Source organism: Schistocerca nitens, chromosome 2 (genome assembly GCF_023898315.1).
Source record: "Schistocerca nitens isolate TAMUIC-IGC-003100 chromosome 2, iqSchNite1.1, whole genome shotgun sequence".
Taxonomy (NCBI): domain Eukaryota; kingdom Metazoa; phylum Arthropoda; class Insecta; order Orthoptera; family Acrididae; genus Schistocerca; species Schistocerca nitens.
The window spans coordinates 257,075,905-257,097,597 of record NC_064615.1 but is presented as its reverse complement, the minus strand read 5'-3'; the positions used below and the strand labels follow the sequence as shown (position 1 = coordinate 257,097,597).

The 21,693-nt window shown below is 40.8% G+C and overlaps 1 protein-coding gene across 4 annotated transcripts in view; it reads left to right on the top strand.

The window, feature by feature from the left end:
• Nucleotides 1–21,693, top strand: part of LOC126235980 (uncharacterized) — a 159,625-nt gene that overhangs the window by 78,612 nt on the left and 59,320 nt on the right. For 2 of the 4 annotated variants that reach the window (XR_007544854.1, XM_049944959.1), the window contains exon 5: nucleotides 16,836–16,899. The exons of the other annotated variants lie outside the window; for them this stretch is intronic. Coding sequence is in view for 1 of the 2 variants with exons in the window: in XM_049944959.1 (XP_049800916.1) it covers nucleotides 16,836–16,899 (64 nt within the window). In the remaining variant the exon portion in view is untranslated. The remainder of the gene's footprint in view (nucleotides 1–16,835; nucleotides 16,900–21,693) is intronic. 4 annotated transcript variants of the gene reach the window in all.

Below are 21,693 nucleotides of genomic sequence, written 5' to 3'. Positions count from 1 at the left end.
GACACACTGATCAAAAGCTGTCTTCTTTAAGTAGACTGGCATGTTAGATTTGGAAACTGTTGCATTCCTTCTGTAAACCCTCCAACCCAGTTTAATTCAACAAAAAATTTCAGGTTTCAACATAAGACTGTAACTACTTCCCTTCGTATGTTGTAAGAGTGTGTTTGCTTTGTTCCAGCAAATGGGGATGCTGCCATTCTGTATACATGAAGTAAAGACATTAGCCAGATGATTCTCTGTTTCCTCCCCTGTAATCTTGAGCATTTCAATTGTCAGACCATCATGACCCCCTGCTTTGCCATTCTGCATCTCTTTTAGGTTTTCTTATTTCTTCAGGGAGGATATTGGGGATTCATCATCAGCTGCGTAAGGTTTTCCTAGTGGTTCATGTGTTCTTTCATATAATTTACTATAGAAATTCTTTATATGCTGTAGAATTTCTTCCTGTTCTGTTATGTTCCCATTATCACCATTAATTGCTATGATTTCGTTTTTACCAATCATAAGCTTTTGTTTAGCTTTCTTGAAGCTCCTTTTATTCTCTGATGCTAATTTCATGGTGTTTTCATTGTCTTTTTGTATGTTGGCTTTCATATTCCTCCTTATACACTTATACAATTCTGAGTATTCTATCTTGTCATAAGAAGTTTTAATTTTAATTTCTCGTCTTTTTACAAGTAAAGCTTTGGTTTCCGTCCTTAACTTTCCTGGTTGTTTAGTAATTGTTGTTAGTCCACCTACTTGTTTTGCAGTTTCCATTGTTGTTTCAGTTAGATTTTCTTCTGTTCTAATCTCACTCGAAGGGCATATTGAAAATCCTTTTTCCTTTCATTTAATTTATCCATACCTATAATTACTTTTTTCTGTGATATTAGTTTTCTTTGTTCTTGTTTAGTATTAATGTTTATTTTCGCTCTTACCAGTCTGTGGTCACTACCAGTATTAAATTGATTTGAAATTGAAACATCTTTGATTATTTTGGTGTGATGTGAGATGAGAAAATCTATTTCATTGTGGGACTCATGATTTGGGGCTCTAAAAAAAAAAGGTGTTCATGATGAATGATTTATTTTCCTCCGCAAATTGAACTAACCTTTCACCCCTTTTTGTTTATCTCTTAGATTTCTTGGCAGCCTACTGAGACATCACCCTGTTTTTTGATACCAACCTTGGCATTTAAGTCCCCAATAACCATTTTAAAGTGGCAGTCTCGTGATTCGCTATGTGCATTTTTTATTTCTTCTTAAAATGCTTCTACTTCATCACCCGAATAGCTTGCTGTAGGAGTGTATACTTGGACTATTTGTAGTTTGTATCTTTTTGATATTTTAATAACAACTAGACACTACTAACTCCTATCTCCATGTTAAAGCATGGAACATGAAAACTAACTAACTAGCTTAAGTTTGACATATGGCAGCAGTTGCAAAACCCACAATCATGCAACTTTCTGAGCATCGACCAGTTACATGCTAGTATGAGCTGTATTTGTTGAGCTCAGTACATTAGGCTAATTTGTCAGCAGTGGCTCAGTAGGTTCCATTAAAGACCATACAACACAATTAGAAAACTAGGTACAGAGAGAAATACATTTATTCAAGAAATAACACAGAGAGGGGAGGCAAAATACAAATAAGTTTCAACATATAACACAGAGAGGGGAAGCAAAATACAAATAAGCTAATTGCTCTTGCAGAGCTGCAACTGACTATCAGCGAGACTGACTGTACTTGCATTTATTCTACCAATAATAATAATAATAATAATAAAAAAAAACATATATCAGCACATATTGCCAGTACAGAAAGTGGGTGGAGTGAGACAGAGTGGGTGTGCAGCAGTCATCACGTAATGTGCAGAGTCTACAAAACACAGAAGCAGAATGGTGAAATGGAACCAAGAAATTGCTCACCCTTACAGTCCTCTATTCTGCAGTGAAGTTGTTCCATTGTTGGCTTTCCTATGAAGGTCTGTCCAGCACCATATAACAGAACAGAGACCACAGGGCAGACTGGGTGGCTGACAGCTGCTTCTTACATCACAGTCACAGGCTCATTGCCAATATCAAAAAGCTGTGGACAGCCAAGATGATGTGCCATCTATTGTGGGAGTCAGCACTGACACAAACAAGGAAGGAGAGATATTGCTATGGCTGGTAGCAGGAATCCAATATGATCAGTATATTAAACTTTGAGATTAATGTAACACTTTATGTCTACAAAGAAGAGACCCATTACTTAACTTGTTGTGCCTCCTATGTGCAAGTACTTTGGCAGTTTAGTACTACTCTACTCGCAGAATGCAGGCTGAGTAGCATCTTCCTATTACTCAGTACTGATACTCTGACTGAACTGTGCCAACCAGCGATGGGCAGCTGGTTAAATCAGCATTGACAGGGGTGCTGAAATCTGTCTTCCTGGAGGTGTGGCACTGCCTGGCCGCTCATTCCATTGGCACAAGGGTCAGAACCTTCTTGATGCCATTTCATGGGGCAGTGCTGGTTGCTGTTCAATTGATGCTTTTGATGCTTTAGGACTGCACATTCCTCCCCCCTCCTCCCCCCCCCCTCACCAAATACCACACTGTTTTGTAGGGAGCCGTCTTAGACAAGGGGGTGGGGGGGGGGAGGGGGAAGGGAGAAAGCTGGGTGGCACAAAGAGCTGGAAGCCACAACTGGTACTGACGCCGAGACCTCGTCCCTGCCCCGTCATCTGTCCTGCACACTGAAGGGAATATCAGTTGGAAAACCCCGAGAAAGATGCCCATTCTCTTCCTGAGGTAGTCTAACAAAAAAACGGAGAGGGCGGCAATGATAACAACTGTGATGATGACAGTACGACAACACCAGGTCCATGGCGGGTGCCAGGATGAGCTCTGGGAAGTCAAGCTGCTGTGGTGGTGAAGGCAATTGGTCCAGCTCCATCGGTTCCACAGGTGGTGTGAAAGAGGCACCCGTGGACAACTGTGGTGGCCGCAGGGTCCTGGTAGGATTCAAATTTGAGGACAGAAAATCTGTAGAAAAATCTCACAATCGACACACACGAATTTAATTCTGATGGCAGTGCAGCAACCCAGCAGGACCTTGAATTAAACACATGCAAGTACTCAAATTTAAAAGAATCAAGCCCCTCTCCCAGCCCGTGGTGTGACCAAAAATTCTGAAAAGAATAGAAGCATTAGGTGAAAAGCTATACTTGCAGAGCATGGGAGAGCCGTGCATTACACTGGAGCGGTACATTGTGAGAAAGAACAGCAGTGCTTCTTCCCATGTGTGGGAGGCATATAGTGTGTTCATCTGTTGCTTGAATGTATGCACAAATTGTTGAGCTTCTCTGTTTGACTGAGGATGAAATGGAGCACTGGTAGGATTAGTGATACCTGCAGCTGCATGACACTGTTCAAAGTCCTGAGCTGTAGACTGTCATCCGTTGTCTGTAACCAACACTTGAGGCAAACCTTCCAAGCAAAAAATATATGACAAAGCATGAATGGTAATACCTGACGTAGTCGAAATTCATGGGCGCTGCAAAAGGATATTTGCTAAAAGAGTCCACGACAACAAGCCAATAAGTGTTCCAAAGGGACCAGCAAAGTCAATATGCACTTGTTGCCACGGCGATTATGACTTTTGCCAAGCTGAAAATGTTTGCAGTGGGGCTGATAGATTTTCAGCACAAGTGCAACACATGTGACGTTATCTGTTCAATGTGGGCATCCATGCCTGACCAAGTACAGTACCAATGTGCTAACTGTTTTGTGCATACAATCCCCCAATGTCCTTGGTGGAGAAATCACAACACATCTTTTTGCAGCACTTTGGGAATAAGCACATACAATTGTCCAGAGTCAATTTGCAATAAAATCATGCTGTGCTGGGTGGAGTCAATTTGCAATAAAATCATGCTGTGCTGGGTGGAGAGGCTATGCTGAAGAGCAAAATACTGGTGCACTAAAGAATTTGGAATGTTTTTCACTGAAAAAGGCCAAACAGTATGAATGTAGTGCAACAAAAGGTCCAAGTCAGGGTCTGCTTCTATGGCCTGTGCAATTTTCTATAATGCAGGGAAAAAGTCTGTAAAAGTTCAGTGTTCTCTGTATTGATCTAACAATGAGATGTGGCAGTAGTATCGAATTCAGAATTAGGGCCAACAGGAAGGTGAGTAAGGGCTTCAGCATTTGCGTGCTTAGATGTGGGCCAGTACAATATTTCGTACTTGTACTATGGTACTATGACAGTAACAGAGCCCAATGTTGCAGCTTCTGAATTGTGCTTGGGAGCAGATCTGGACAGATGAAACAAAGACTGAAGTGGCTTATGGTCGATCACTAGGTAAAACTTCTGACCAAACAGATAACGGTGAAACTTTGTATGCTGTAGATAATAGTGAGCGCTTCCTTTTCGATTTGTAAATAGTTACATTGAGTCATGGTAAATAACTTGAAAGCAAAAGCAATCAGCCTGTCCTGTGAACCAAATCAGTGCAAAAGCACAGCTCCGACTCCATACGAAGAAGTATTCACTGCCAAAACCACAGGCTTAGTGGGATCAAAATGAACGAGGCATCTGGCACTCAACAAGGCATTTTTAATTGCTTGGATTGCCTACTGACACTCTTTCGACCAAACAAAACGCACATTCTTCCAGTGTAGATGATGCAATGGAGCCGTGAACTGGGCAGCATTAGTTATATATGAGATATAATACTTCACATTCCTGAGAACTGACCGCAGTTCTGCAATGTTGCGCATGGTATAGAGGTCCCAGATGGCCAGCAAATGTGAGTGAAGGGGATGAACACCCTGGCTATTAAGAACATGACCTAAATAATTAACTTCAATGTGAAGAAAGGCACATTTGTCCGGGTGACACTCCAAACCTGCAGCTCAAAGTACTTGAAAAAGCATACGAAGGTTACTGATATGTTCTCAGATGTATGTCCTAACACCACAGTGTCTGCCAGGTAACATGAGCAGAAGGGAACTATTGCAGTAAGCTGTTCACAGTAGTGTTGGAATATGGCAGGCACGTGGAGGAGCTGCGAAATGGTAAGTGCAAAAATTTGAAGAACCCTAAATGTGTGTTGACCATAGACACTTTCTGAGACTCTCACCTAGTGGAATTTGCAAATACACATTGTGTAAGTCAGTTTTTGAAAAATAGCACCTGCACCAAGTTTTTCATTAATTCCTCAGGGTGAGGAAACAGATAACTATTAATTATTGTTTTTGGATTCACAGTGGATTTAAAGTCAACACAAAGATGAGGTCTTCCAGAAGGCTTTTTTAAGAGGGAGAACCCATTGATTATCGTGAATAGGAGCAATAACACCATTGTCTTGCCATTCTTAAAGTTCACTTGCAACTTTGTCTTTAAGTGCATGAGGGACAGGACACATTGGAAAAAACTTAGGCTGCGCATTGTCATTCATTGTAACGTGCGCCACTAAGTTATTTGCTCTGACAACTCCTTCAGAAAATATATCAGGAAACTGTGCAATCAATCGAGTAATGCTGTCTTTTGGATTGAAACAAGAAACAGAAGCACATCGTCCTGGATATGAAGACCAAACAGATCAAAAGAATGAACCAAAAAATATTTTCTCAGTCTTGCGAACATAAAATTTTAAATGTCACTGTTCTGGTCTGAGACTGGAATGTGGCAGGCAAACTACATGTACCAAGCACGGAAATGTCCTGACCATTATGTGCAGGAAGTTGTGTGTGAGATTTTGTCAACTGTGATGAGCCCAACTTTTCATAAGTGTACGATTAAGCAATGTTATGGAAGTGCCAGTGTCTAACTGAAGTTGCACACAGTGACCGGCAATGACTAAATTCACAGTAAGTTTAAATACAACAATGGAAAAGCCAGGATGGGCTTTTTGGCTTCAGCCGCCGGAGACTGTGGTCATGTGTGTGTGAGCTGCATTTGCGTGTGTGTGTGTGTGTGTGTGTGTGTGTGTGTGTGTGTGTGTGTGTGTGTGCGTGCGCGCGCTTGTGTTTGTTGTCTATTTTCTACAAGGGCCTTGTTGGCCAAAAGCTCCGTTTCTGACAGTCCTTTTGTTGTGCCTATTTGCGACTCAGCATCTCGGCTATATGGTGAGTAGCAACTATCCTTTTCGCAAACAGTTTGTTTGACTATCGTTGTATTGCACTTGGGTGGGGTGAAGGCACTTCCTGAATGTGGTCATTACTAGAATTGGTAGCCAGTTAAGATAAAACTACATTCACTGAGTCAGAAGGTGTTTCTGGCTTACGAGAGTGAACGTGAGTAGAATTCTTTTTCTGTTGCAAACATACAGACTTTACATGGCCTGGCTTTCCACAAGCAAAGCAAGTCGCATTCCAAAAAGAGCAGTTTTGTCTTTTGCGTGTGGAAAAGGAGCAGGGACATGATTTCACAGCAGTCATACAGGTTGACACTTACTCTGGCTATGGCATGGTGGCCTGCGTACACGTGGCAGTTAGTCACAAGGCTGGACCTGTTTGTCACTTTGTGTTTGTAACACGTCCTTTTATATATTTTTTTTATCCGCTCGTTCGCGGATCTGGTTAGCAGCCCAAAATTAGATAATTGATTAATGTGACCATGTACCTAATGGGCTAGCAATCGGATTGGACTGCTCAGGAGGTGTTACATTCCGTATTGTCCTCATAAATATAGTAATAAGCATGGTTTGGTGGTAATGAGGACAGCAAACACAGTTTCACAAACAAAGCCTATATTCTTCGTAAAGCACAAAAATAAGGAGACAGCCACTGCCTTCGTCAATACACTGTTAATGACGGCTAATCTCATCACAGGTCTCTTTAATTATCGTTAATCTTCACATGCAATATCCAATCACTGTAATCCAATTAATGCCGGCGCGGTAGACGCGGAAGTATAACAGCGGCACTCAATCTCACTGAAATCACTTTATAATAAAACTTTCTCACTTGTCCGCATAATACTGATACTAATGGGTTAAACCACGGCGTTGGCCACTCCCTTTGCCGGTAATTTGTATTAATTTCTGCTGGCTTTTGCACAGCTATTCCCGCCTCGCGGGAACCTACCACACCTTGACTCGGCACTCACCCAACTAACTTCGCACTGCTGTCCGCCCAGTTATTCCCGCCTCGCGGGAATCTACCCAAGCCGTCCACTCGGCACTCCGGGGAATCCCCTCTAGCTCGCGCGTCCTGCACACACTACTCGATATTTGCCCTGTCGACCTGTGTGAGCGCAAGTTTTAATAGTAAGGGCCTGCGGACCCCTTACATGTTACACTGCAGATGGGAACTACCTCAAAGTTTTCCATAACACAATCACATGCGTCCTGATGTTCAATAATAAGTAACACTTGTTTCAATGTAGGATCAGAATGTTTGAGAGTTTGTTCATGAATCCTACTGTCTGGCGCATTGTACTTAATTGCATCACGAATTATTGTGTCACAGTTACATTGATAATGCCACTGTCATGTCAAACCCTGAAGTTCAGTGACCCACAGACAGTATGTCAGTTCTGGCTTTTTCTGCAAGCCAGAGAACTTATAATGAGTTGCAGAAACCTGTACGTGATTCTCGTAATACTTGTTAGTGATGGAAGAAACTAAATCTTCAAAAACTAGCAACTCCGGCCTACTAGTTGGGGATAACTTCTGAGTGAGGCAGTAAATTCCAGTGCCAGCTGTTGGGGGGGGGGGGGGGGGGGGAAGTTTCACAGTACCTTGCACTTGATGTGAAGCATAATGAGTGTTGAACTGAGCTTAGTACTTGTTCCAGTCCTCTTGGTGTTCACTGAACGCTCAGAACTCTGGAATGCATGGAAACAGTGGTGTAGATGTGGCTAGAAGCTGTGGCGGAGTTGATGCAGCAGCGGCGTATGCGTGAATGAGCTGCTGGACTGCTGTCATCAACTGCGACATTTGTTGATTCTGAAACTGAATAAACTGCATTTGATCATAGCCAGCAGCAGCTGGAAGTGTAGGTGGCAGGAATCAAAAATGATCAGTACATTAAACTTTAACATAAATATAACACTTCATTCCTAGAAAGTTGTACCTCCTATTTGCAAATATTTGGACAATCTATTACTACTTGCAGAACAAAAGCTAAATATCGTCTTCCTACTACTCAGTACTGATGCTCTCGAAGTCTGTAATTGAACTGGATCTGACTTGTGATGGGTGGCTGGTTAAATCTGCATTGACAGGGGATGTTGAACTCTGTCTTCCTGGAGGTGTGGCGATGCCTGCTCTTTCCAATTGGCATGCAGATCAGCGCGCCATTTTTTGACGCTGCACTGGTCAGTATGCAGTCAATGCTTTAGGACTGCACACATGATCCCCATACCGCACTTGCACTTACTTGTCCAGGAAACTCTTCATTTACTGCCTGTGCTGTTCCTTAAAAACTCGTTACAGAGTGGTCACCACCACTTAAGATTGGAGAAGTTTGTTACAGCAGAAGTGGCCAGAGGGCTTAAGCTAAGAAGGATCAATACTCGAGGAAAAGTAGCAAGGATTGCTGGCGCACGGCACAATTACTTTAACTGAGGCAGAGTTTTAATTCATCATACACTGTTTTCAGTGGTTGCAAGAGCTCTCTTTATTTATGTTGTAGGCCTTCCTGTCTTTGTTATGAGAGGTAATTGTTGCTGTAGAATAACTGTTTATTATCTTACAAACTAAATTTATAACTCTCTCCTGAGTAGTTTTACTTGTATATTCAACCTGTTTAAGTAGTTGAATAGTATATTCAACCTGTCTAAATAGTTGAATAAAGTTCTATGCAATTTTGTTAATGATAATATAAGGATGATCTGGATCAGGGATGGCCAAGAACACTGCTTGTGTGCACACTCCCCATATGACCATGACACGCTGTCTGTGTGGAAAGATGGGGAAACTGTGAACGAGCCGCATTTTAGATGACAATACAGTCACACTAGGAGCATTTAACAATTTGTGTGCAGCTTGGTTTGATTGTTATGTTCTATTAGGAAATTTGAAAGGCTGAAACTTTTACAACTCATCATGAAGAGTAATACTGTATTGTTACTGAGTGTTGGCACAAGAGAAAACTCTAGAGGGTGGGGGGCCAACTGCATTATGCCAGCAGTGTTGTACACACCATTTTCTCTGTGTAAAATTCTTACACGATTTAAGTGTAAGAGAGGCAGAAGGAAATACTCTCTATAGCACACCCTTAGCGATGGAGTAAAGGTTTCTTTCGCATGTAGTTAGAAACAAATTTCATCTTGTGTAGAACCACTGTACTGACTGTGCAAAGGATACACTTGTCAACATCATAGATGGCACATCAGTCAAATTTCACTATTGTTGAATTATCTTTGATTTGATTAGGGCATAATAAAATTTATATCATTCACAGACTGCCAGCTAATGTGCAGACACGGACAGTTGTGCCTATTTTCATCACTAAGAATGCCATGTAATTGTGACTTATATAGGTTCATTAAAAAATCAGAAAAAGTAAACAAAAACATTAACACATACATTCGTCAAAACATGGAGTTGGTGACAGTCTACCCAAAGAAAACTTTGTAGAACTCATGAATGGTTTTAACATTGAAGAATTTACCAGAGGGACGGGCGTGGAAGCAAAATTTTAACTGGGTACGTATAATGTGTTTTTTGATGTATTGTGGGCCAAGGTGTATTTAAATGTTATGTGACCTGGATTGATTTTCCACACAGTATTATGATGGCTACCTCATTGGAATAGTCCAGAGACACAGCTGTTAATGGGAGTCAGACAGCTGGTTATGCACTAGTAGCCAAGCAGTGTGCTCACTTACGGCCAAGGAACACCCTCCATGCCTCCCCTTCCTTCTTACACATTTCTCAAAATTCTTCTTGACTCCCTCTTTTCCAGCCTGATCTTAAAGCATTGGGTGAAATCCCACAATTACTACTGATTAGCGTAGGAAGTACATTACTGTAACCCTAAAAATTGTTGAACATGTTATAGTTTACAAATACAATTTCTTTAAACATGTCATACACATTGAAAGCTATCTTCTGCCCAGGATTTGCTTTGTAGTCAACTTGGAAAATATTTGATATATGTATTACTGGGGATTACATGACAGTTTTATTTACTTTATCAAAGTCTGCTTTTCTATTCTTTTCCCTCCATGTCTGCATATATTATGTCTCAGTTATACTTACATCAGGCTTAACTATTTGCATTTCATGTACCACATTTAAAAAGTCTTACATTCTTGCATACCCAGGAATTCTGTCGTATTGTTATTAAGCGTGTTAACGAATCATTAACAATTTCCTCAACTGCCTTCACATTCTTTACATCAACAGTATTTATTTGCTCTCTTGTGAAATTATTTCATTGTTATCATCAGAACATGACTCAGTTGTTACTTCCGAATTAGCCTGCCATATGTCGACAACTACTATCATCTGCTCATCACAGTTGCTCTCAATTTTGTTTTCACTGGACACATTTACTTACTCTCCTGTATAGTTCCCTGTTGTCGTGTTGCCATTTTTTCATGTCCTTCCACCAGGTGAGTTTGTTTACATTGACTGAAGTTTCCCAAAATCATTTGTGTATGCTGCCACTTTTCCTTAGTACACACTGTTTACACATAGTTCACTGTTCATTCTCCTCATGTTTATTTAAAATCAGTGTTCCCTCGTCTGATGATCAGCTTTGTCACAATGAGTATTCTAAATGTTCAAAGTAGGCAAACTACATTAATTGGCAGTATTTCGCAAAGTTCTCTGGTGACAAACTGACACAATAATGTTCACAACTCTTTTAGGCTGAGTGGGTTCACAAATTACACAGTCCTGTATTGATTGCCAAATAATACAGTATTTCTACATTTTGATCTCTGTTCACAGAGTGTCTCAAAGTAGATAAACAGTTTAACTGGCTATATGATGTTCGCATAATGAAAGGTATCCTCTGAATGATTCACACAAAGTTTACATTTTTATAGCTGAGCATGAAATACTTGTGGCGCTGTGCTCCTTTCCTATTTGTAGATGAGTGTAATGCAGGGCTGGCCACAGTGTACCAAATTTCTTGCAGCCCCAGTGTCTGGGGCATGTACTGAACAAGACTCAGCCTATCATTCTGTTGCTCATTCCTCCCCAGAAGTTTTCAGCACAGTGTGACATACCATGTAGTATTGTGGTGTGACATTTTTCAGTCAGCACAATTCTCTTAAGTTCTGCAGAAGGTGGTCTTAGTGCTGCTTAACCTTCGCTGTTTGTTAGTGGTTTGAAGGATGTTCACAAGTCCAGTGGCTGTTTGCACAAAAAGAGGCACTCTGGCGATGAATTGTCACAAGCCTTCAAAATGAACGGGAGTGATGGAATAGTGGGATGATAATTTTCAGTATACAGGGTAACCCACTCAAACGTTTCAGTTCAAATATCTCTGGAACAACAGTAGATATTGAAAAATGGCTTTCACTGATATGAAAATAAGGCAGGGGTCATGAAAATAAATACTATGAGACATTCTAAACATAAGCAGATATTATGTTCAACACAAACTTATGTTTTTTAAATGGACACCCCATATTATTTCTTAAGCAATTGATAACATGAAAAATCACAAAAAGAATGGCATTTGTTGCATCACAATATGTCAGTTACATCCTGAGAAGTTGCAGAGTGAAGTTGACACCTGAGGTAACAAAATGTGCCAATATAGCACATCCGAGATGCAAGCATGAAACCCACGCTGCTTGTAATCGCAATGTGATTGATATACTATGATGCAACAAATGTTGTACTTATAAAAGTTTACACTGTTATTAAGTGGACTGAAAACAATACAGATATCCAATCATACACAATGAAAAATAAGGTAATGGTTTACTCATTTGTGCTTTATTGAACATCTGTATTGTTTCCAGTATACTTAATGACAGTGTTAATAGCAGTAAGTATAAAGTTTAATAGAGGGAAACATTCCACATGGGAAAAATATATCTAAAAACAAAGATGATGTGACTTACTGAACGAAAGCGCTGGCAGGTCGATAGACACACAAACTAACACAAACACACACACAAAATTCAAGCTTTCGCAACAAACTGTTGCCTCATCAGGAAAGAGGGAAGGAGAGGGAAAGACGAAAGGATGTGGGTTTTAGGGGAGAGGGTAAGGAGTCATTCCAATCCCGGGAGCAGAAAGACTTACCTTAGGGGGAAAAAAGGACGGGTATACACTCGCGCACACACACACATATCCATCCACACATATACAGACACCAACGTTTGTTGCATAGTAGTATGCCAATCACATCACAATTACGAGGAATGTGGGGTTCATGCTTGCATCTCAGGATGTGCAATAGAGGCGCATTTAGTTTATTTCAAGCGTCATCTTTGCTCTGCAATTTCTCGGGATGTAATTGACGTATTGCAATGCAGTCAACACCATTCTTTTTGTGATTTTTTCATGTTATTAATTGCTTAAGAAATAATATGGCATGTCCATTTAAGAAAATAAGTTTGTGGTGAAAATAATATTTGATTACGTTTTAGAATATCTGGCAGTATTTACTTTCATGACCTACTGACCCACAGTCATACCTGTGGAAGTTGTTCTTCAATATCTATTGTTGTTCCAGAGATATTTGCGCTGAAACGTTTTAAGTGGACCACTCCATATATTATGGAGTCACATAAATGATGAGCATTGAAAATTTGCTATTAAGCAATATTGCAAAACCATGCAGAAATAATTTAAAGATTTAGTTGACAATCAAAGCACAAAAAATTACAATAGTCAGCAGATTCATGGTTCTGTACATCAAGAAGTACTTTGTGTTAAATTTTCAAGCTTGCAGGATGTGAAGAAATTGGTGGTATGGATAGTAAAATTTCTGGAGTTGCACACATTATTCCACTGTCACATGCTACAAGTTAAGACGGAAACACAAGAGTATGGAGACTTTTTATGTATTACTGCAAAGCAAATTGGTTAAATCAGGTGCCATGCCTGGAATCATTTCACAATTTAAAACTCGCTGCTGTTGAATTTATGAAGGAAAAAGGAGTGCAAGAATGAAAAATAGAACATCTGAAATGGATTGCAGACCTTGCATTTTAAGTGGACTTGAAAGCACATTGCCCACAGTAAGACATTGCAAGATGAGAAACAACTTTTTTCTGTTCTGATGGGGACGCATTTAAAAATAGGATCGTGTTATAGAAGGCACACATTCTGACAAACACAGTCCAATTTCCTGAGCTCACTGTCAGTAAAGAAAACAAGGTTTGAAGAGTTCATTGTCATCTTACAAGGATTGTTTCCTGAACGTTTTGAGGACACTGTCAATCTTACATCTATTTTCCAGACCATTTGCCTTTTCAGTTGAAACCGCTTCTGTGCATGTGCAGCTGTAACTGGATTGACTTGCAAGGTAACTCCTGTTTTAATGACAAATCCTTTCACATTGAAACTGTTCAGGACATCTACATTGCTTTCATCAGGTAGATTTTCCAAACCTCCATAATGAGGTTGCAAAAGTGCTACAATATTTCGATTGACATATTTGTGTGAAAGACCTTTTGTAATTATGAAACTAAATAAGTCACAATTACATGGCAACCTGAGTGAAACTGTCTGTCTCTGTCTGTTTGTACCAGATAAAAATTTATATTATGACTTCTGCATGCCAAAAATAATTAAACAAAACTGAAAATTAGTTTTGTTTGTGATCTGTGTTGTTGAGAAATGTGAAATATAAAATCATGTCGTAATCAGTGTGACTGCACTGCTATTTAAATGCAGTGTGTTCGTGGTTTCCCCTCTTACTCACCTCACATTCAGACAGCATGACATGGTGCTGGGGGAAGTGTACTGTGAGGCTGAGTGCTGTGGCAGGGAACGGCTCACGAGCTGAATTCTTGACAACCCATGATGTACTGTCATAGATCACTAAATGCTGAAATGCAGAGCTTTTACATTTTGAGTATTAATGTAAAAATTAGGAAAACTGAAAGCCATACAGATACAATAAGCAAAGGAGCAATTCTGGTTAACCTTGAACTAGAAAATGGTAAAATTTTATAAGCATGCTTTCTATGCCCTTGGAATTCCCATAGACTGCCATAAAGTTCTGAGAAAGTTGATTTTTCCAAATTTACTAATTAATAAACTAACAAGTTATTCTAGTGATAATAGCTTTGGAATCAGAAAAATCGGTTTACAAAACTATGGTACAAACCTTTATGGATAACCATTTTTAAGATTGGACTTTTCTAGACTATGAAATCTTTGAATATGAATAAGTTTTGAAACATAAAGTAAAACATTTAATGAAAAGAGGAGAGCAGTGGCTTTCAAATGAGCCATGCAAATTTGGCAGTAAATGACTATTTGCTTATTGAAAATCTTAGCTTCGTCTTTCATGTATATATTGTAAATATTTCCATCGTAGCCAAATGTACTGTTATCATTACTAGTGTGACAACTATCCTGTGAATAATAAATTTTAATGTTATAAGGGTACATAGAAGAACTTAGCTACTTTATATAATTATTTTCTTAACTAAGACAGGGAGAAAACAATGGAAAATCTCCAATACTGTTATGAAGTCAGGAAACAAGTAGCGAAAACCATTAAGCAGACGAAAAGAAAATACCTGAAAAACCAACTGAGCTTAATTGAAGAACTGCAACTACAATACATGAGATTTTTACAGAACTTTTGCAGAAAAAATTCGCGGATACAGCCCACAAAATTTATGTTTCAAGAAATCTGACGGAAAACTTTCACTCACTAACCAGAAAAAATGGTTCAAATGGCTCTGAGCACTATGGGACTTAACATCTAAGGTCATCCGTCCCCTAGAACTTAGAACTACGTACCTAACTAACCTAAGGACATCACACACACCCATGCCTGAGGCAGGATTCGAACCTGCGACCGTAGCGGTCGCGCGGTTCCAGACTGAAGCGCCTAGAACCGCTCGGCCACACCGGCCGGCCACTAACCAGAAAAACTGTAAGGAACTGTCACATTATTTTTCAACACTCCTTAATTGTCCAGAACCATCTTCGAGGTCCCCTGAATCATCCACACCAACACAAGAAGAAATCCACAAACATGTTATTAAATTAAAGAACAATAGAACATCTGGTGAAGATGGGGTTATGGCTGAGCTACTGAAAACTCTAGGAGCAAGATCTCTCAGAGAGTTAACCCAAATAATTGCAGATATTTGGGAGTCAGAAAAATTACCCCAGGAATGGAAATGTGCACTTATTCATCCATTACACAAAAAAAGGAGACAAATCTGTTGTAAATAATTATCGAGGCATATCCCTACTTCAGGTCACATACAAAGTTCTATCAGGCTGTCTTCTTCAAAGAGCACAAGAGCAATTGGAAAACAAAATTGGTGAATACCAAGGTGGCTTTCGCCCCAGTAGATACTGCACAGAAGAAATTTTCAATCTAAAGACCGCGCTAAAATCCAAAGCGGTCAGAAACAGACCAATAATTTGTATGTTTCTTGACTTTAAAAAGGCATATGACTCAGTTGACCGACAAGGACTTTTTGATATCCTTGAAGAACAAGGGTTGGATCTAAAAACCCTTAACCTCATCAAAGAAACATTGACCCGTACTAATTCCAAGGTGAAATTCACGTGTGAAATATCCGAGCCATTCATGATCAAAACTGGCGTCCAACAAGGTGATGGTCTGTCTCATCTCCTGTTCAACCTTTTGATGGACAAGATCACCTGCAAATGGGAACAGGAATTGAAGAATAAAAACTGCTGGAAACCTATACAGATGGGGCAAGAATGTCATGTTTAGGTTTTGCTGCCGACTTACTACTTGCTGCTTACTAGTGTATGTGCAGGGAAAGTTGGTCTGCAAATATCTTTCCTAAAGTCTGAGTTCATCATCACAAAAACTGACACCCAAAACGTGACTACATAATACGGTCATATCAATAAAGTCCAATTTAAATACTTAGGTGAAGTCCTTGAACCTATAGGGCAAGAGAAAATAGCACAAAACATTTACCTCCAAAAACTAAAGAATGCCTATGCAAGAACCTACAAGGTGTACAATAAAAAATTCTTGTCCAAAAATACTAAAATTAGGCACTGTAATACAGTATTAAAACCTGAAGTCCTGTATGCCAGTGAAACCTTAACAGTCCACATAAAAGGTGACCTAGAAAACTTATTAAAGGAAGAACATAAAATCACCATAAAGATATTAGTGTCAAAGAAAACAGAAGAGGGCTATAGACTACCATCTCGTCAAACAACTGAGAAATTGTCAACCTTGCAGCAGACATTAGAAAAAGGAAATTAAAATTTTATGGGCATGTCTCTAGGCTTCCCAAAACAAGACTTACACACAAAATTTGTAAGGATTTACAACTATACCTTGTGCACAAGAGGTCAAACAGGACCGTCAAAAAGCTCAAGTAAATTATTCTGATATTCTGGACAGAAAAGTATTAAAGCAGAGAGTTGACAGATGGGAAGCTAAGTCAGAAATGAAGCTCTGAATGAAGCAGGAACAGAATGGACAGACAAAAGGAGAGAGCCCATGCAGAAAGAATGAGAGCAGTGTGGAAAAGAAGGAAAAAGAATCAGGAAGTTCGCGTGATCCAACAGAGTCTAATTGCACATAATAATAATAATAATAATAATAATAATAATAATATATGGGAGGTACTCCAGGTTTTAAGTAATGGAAAAAAGCTTTTTTATGTTTTTGTTTTAATTACTGTAACACATAACTCTTTTGCCATTTTCTACCATTAACTAATATTTCCTTCTCGAGTACATTTTCAATATTTTCTGTTTCAGGAAATGTTACGAGAAAAAAATGGCACATCTGTCAAACTTACTTACTGGCGCCCCTGAAACCTTTGTAAGTTTCCCTGTTTCAGGATTGACGTTTTTGATGACATGTCTTTCACAGCCTTTGGGTAGTTGATTTGGCTTTGCCATAAAAAAAATGTAACATAGCTAAATCAGGAAGATTTGTAAATTTTATGGTGATTAAGTTGGCATTTGCTGTAGGAAATTTCTGTCTAAATGTGCATTTAGTAAATGTATGGAAGAAAACTTTTTGCATATAAACAGTAATAAATAAGGTAGAGATAATCAAAAAGAGTGTATAAAAACATCATAGTTATAATGTTTCGACTTGGTGAAATAATATACATAATTAAACTGATAGCAGTTCAAAATGAAATGCAAAATCTTGAGATTAATGTGAATGTTACTGTCATTGCCTACTACAAGAGTGAAGTCACCTGTACCCACTCCTTCTAAATACATCTTACTACAGGAAACTGCTCTTATTTTGGAAGAAGTACATCTTCTATGTTTATCATGTTTATATTGAAGATCATTCAGGAAAGGACGCACAACATAGGCAGTGATTACACAGTAATAACCAATGGAACATTACTGAAAACTTGGTTGGGACTCTCCAGAAATGTTCTGTGAAATCAACAACGGAACAATTATAATGTAGCACATTGTTTAAGGGACAAGGAATAAGTACATGTCAGCCCTCCTCGCGGCCGGCACGCGAACCTTGTTGACACTTGCGTTCCGTCAGCTGATCGTGGCTGCCTTAGTCGCCACACAGCCCCCTATGGGAGAGCGGAGTGCCGTTGTTGTTGGTAACTGCCTCAGACGCTGTCCTTTAATCGGGCCGGAAAGTACACACGACGTCTGGACCACGTTGTACGTTGTGTCTGCATCGAAGGAGCTGCGTGAGGTGCTGGATTATCAGCTGGTGAAAACGCTGGTTGGTGGAGGGAACTGTACGCATCTAAATCTAAAGATTCCTCCAAGACAAAAGCAGGTTTAATTCGGTCAACCGACACTGTGTTCCTTTCTCCATTCACCATAATGTCCGTCGTTTTGTCCCGTGTTGTTATTACGTGGTGTGGTCCAGTGTAAGGTGGCGTGAGCGCTGTTTTAATGCTGTCTTTGCGTAGCATGATGTGAGTGCAATGCTTTATTTCTTTATGTACAAATGTATGCGGTGTCCCATGTTGCGATGCCGGATGTGATTGCATGTGTGAAATCCGATCCCACAATTGGATTATTAACTGGGGCGACTGCGATAAGTTCCCCGGTGAGGCACCTGGATCAATAAACTTGCTTGGTAGCCACAGGAATTCCCCGTAGACCAACTCAGCAGGGGATGTGTCGAGGTCTGGCTTAGTGATGCTGTGGAGGCCAAGTTGCACTAAAGGAAGAGCCATGGTCCACTTCGATTCGTGACACATTATGGCGGCTTTGAGGGACTGGTGCAACCGTTCAACCATGCTGTTGCTGGCTGGATGATAACTCGTTGTTACATGATGTGACGCACCGCAAAACTTGCTCAGCTGAGTAAACAATTCAGACTCGAACTGGAGTCCTCTGTCAGCCGAAACGAGCGACCCAGTTGGACATAAATCCTGTAGCCAGCGTTTCAGCAGAAATGTTGTTAATCGGAATAGCTTCTGTCCAGTGAGTGAATCTATCAATGATGGTTAGCAAATAGTGTTGACCCTCTGAGGGCGTTAAGGTCCCACAATGTCCAAGTGGACGTGGGCGAACCTCTCAGTCATGTCTGGGAATTTGCCTACGGGCGCGCGAAAATGACGTGAAATTTTGCTGTGTTGACAATTGACGCATGTGCGAGCCCACTGAGGCAATCTTTTTGTATCCCTGGCCACACGTAACGACTAGATACGAGCTTCGTCATCGCCTTTACCCCTGAATGACAAATCATGGAGGTTATTAAATATTTCCTTATTCAGGTCTGCCGGGATGAATGGGCGCGCTTTGTTGTTGGAGATCTTGAAATATATCTTAGTGTCTGATCCTGGTACGTCAATGAGCTTGAGCTGCAGGCCTGCTGTGTCATTGTTTAGGCAATTTTCAAGTTCTTGATCTGATTTTTGTGCTTGGGCCAGGTGTGCAAGGTCTATAGTCTCCACGATTGCATTGACGTGTGACAAACAGTCTGCCACTACATTGTTCAAACCAGAGATGTGTTTTATGTTGGTGGAAAATTGAGCAATAAATTCCAACTGATTAAACTACCTCGATGAGCATTTGTTGTTATTCTGGTGGAAGGCGAATGTCAGAGGTTTATGGTCCATATAAATTGTAAATACTCTCACCTCCAGCTGTGTTTGGAAATGTTTCACAGAAGCTTAGATGGCCAACAATTCCCGGTAGTGAATGCTCCATTGTTGCTGAGCGGGCGATAATTTCCGAGAGAAAAAAGAGAGGGGCTGCCAGGCTTCGTCCACATATTGCTGCAATGCTGCACCTATGGCCACCTGGCTAGCATTGACCACGTGAGGTACGTCTAAAGCAGGGTGAGCAAGAAGTGTTGCCTCAGCTATGCTTTTCTTGGCTGTTTTGAAAATGTCTATCATTGTCTGTGATCACTGCACAGGTGCTTTGCCTTTTGTTTTTGGGCCAGCCAGGGCCACTATAAGTGGTTCTTGAAGTTCTGCTGCATGTGGCTGATGGCAGCGATAGAAATTGAGGATTCTGAGGAATTCTTTGGCTGTCTCTGGACGAGGAATATTCAAAATTGCTTTAACTTTCTCTAGCAAAGGGCATGATCCCGCAGAAGAAATTGGGTGACCCAAAAACATTATCTCTGGTTGTTAAGGCGCTCAAAAACTTCAGTGAGATGCTGTTCATGTTCATCTGGCGTCTCTGAGAAGACGAGTATGTCGTCTAGGTAGGCAAAACAACATGGTAACCTTCGTAATACAGAATCAGTGAATTGTTGCCATGTTTGTGTGGAGTTTCTCAGGCCAAACGTCATAAATAAACTCTTGAACAAGCCAAAAGGCGGTGGAATGGCTGTCATCGGGATACCTTTCTCAGCAACCAGAATTTCTGTGTATGCTTTGGCACAATCCAACACACTAAACACCTGTTTGCCCCACAATGCGTGATTGTAGTCTTTTAGGAGAGGCATTAGATAGCGGTCTGGAATTGAGCTTGCCTTTAAGGCTCTGTAGTCACCGCACGGCCGCCACGTGCTGTTCTTTTTAGGCACCAAATGCAAGGGTGACGACCTCTCCCCACTAGACGGGTGGATAATGCCCTCGGCCAGAATAGCATCAAACTCTGCCTTAGCGATCGGGAGCTAATCGTCTGGGTCTGCATGAAATCGGGAGGCCAGCCGTCATATTAGTGTAGTGTACTGTATCATGACGTACCTTTAGTGGGGCCCCTGGATGCTTCGTGAGTACAGGGAACTGCGCTAGCAGCTTAGAGTACCTGTTGTCCGCAGCCTGCATCGTCTGGGCGTCCTAAGTTGCAGTGCGCCAAGAGGTCTGCGCCGGTGATAGGCTCCATCACGTCTGTGACTATGAAGTTCCAAACCAAAGAACGTCTCAGTCTGAGGTCTAGTTCCAAATGCTGTACTCCGTAAGTCATGATTGCAGAATTATAGCAGCTGACAGTTGAAATGCTGCAGCCGGATGGTATTTATGTAGCTTATCGCATGGTAGAATGCTGAGGTCGGATCCAGTGTCGATCAAAAACTTTCGACCTGTTTTGTGGTCCATTACGAATAGACGTACAGAAGATCTGCTCGGTGCACTTATTTCTGTGTGATGTTTGTTGCTAGTATATGCCCAAGCAGATTACATTTATGTGCCTGTTCTCCATATCGCTGCTGGTACCAACATACATTGGTAGGTGGCGCGTCAGCAGAGGCATGTGCGTTCGATGAAGAGCGGCTTCGGGATCTCCGTCGGAACTGTCCTTTAACGTTCCAGTCGGTGAGCAATTAATTCATTTGTCTACTGAGGGTGTTGACCTTCTTAATAAGTTCTCATTCAGCTGTTTGTTAAGTGTTTCTGCTTTATTCGCGAGATTATTGTAGTCTGGTTAAGTTCCCATTGAAGCATTGGAACACACCGTCGACAGATCGGAATAGGAAACAGGCACAATTGCGTCTTGAATTTGGTCGGTTAGATCTCGAATTAACTCGGTCTTGAGTTTCGTGTAGGCCTCCGTGTTGGGCGGCGAAGTTATAATATCCTGTACTTCGGCAGCATATCAATGGTCTAATTGGCTCACTACCAATGCAAACTTAGTGGAATCTGACATCACACGTGCACAAGGAAAACTCGCCTCGACTTGTGCAAACCATAATGCAGGGTTGTGAGGCCAGAATGGTGGTAGTCGTACTGCCAGTCTTGAAATCGTGGGAGTTTCTAGTGTATCTGTCATGTTTCGACCAACAAATGTCACTTTCTTGGTCCTGATGAATCGTCTTCTTAGCCACAATCATGTTGGGGCCACCGGATGTCGCGTTTCCACTGTGCGTTAGACTCGTGACTAACTATTGCGTTATTATTATGGAAGAAGTATGTCTTCTATGTTTATCATCTTTATATTGAAGATCACTGAGGAAAGAACATACCACATAGGCAGTGATTACACAATAATAACCAATGGAACGTTACAGAAAACTTGGGTAGAACTCCCCAGAAACGTTCTGTGAAATCAACAATGGAACAATTATAATGTAGCACATCGTTTAAAAGTCACGGAACGCTCGTGCGCCGCAGCAAGTAGTTAGTACATGTCAGCGCTCCTCACGGCCGGCACACGAACCTCGTTGACACTTGCGTTCCGTCAGCTGCTCACGGCTGCCAGCCATATGACCGCCTTAGTC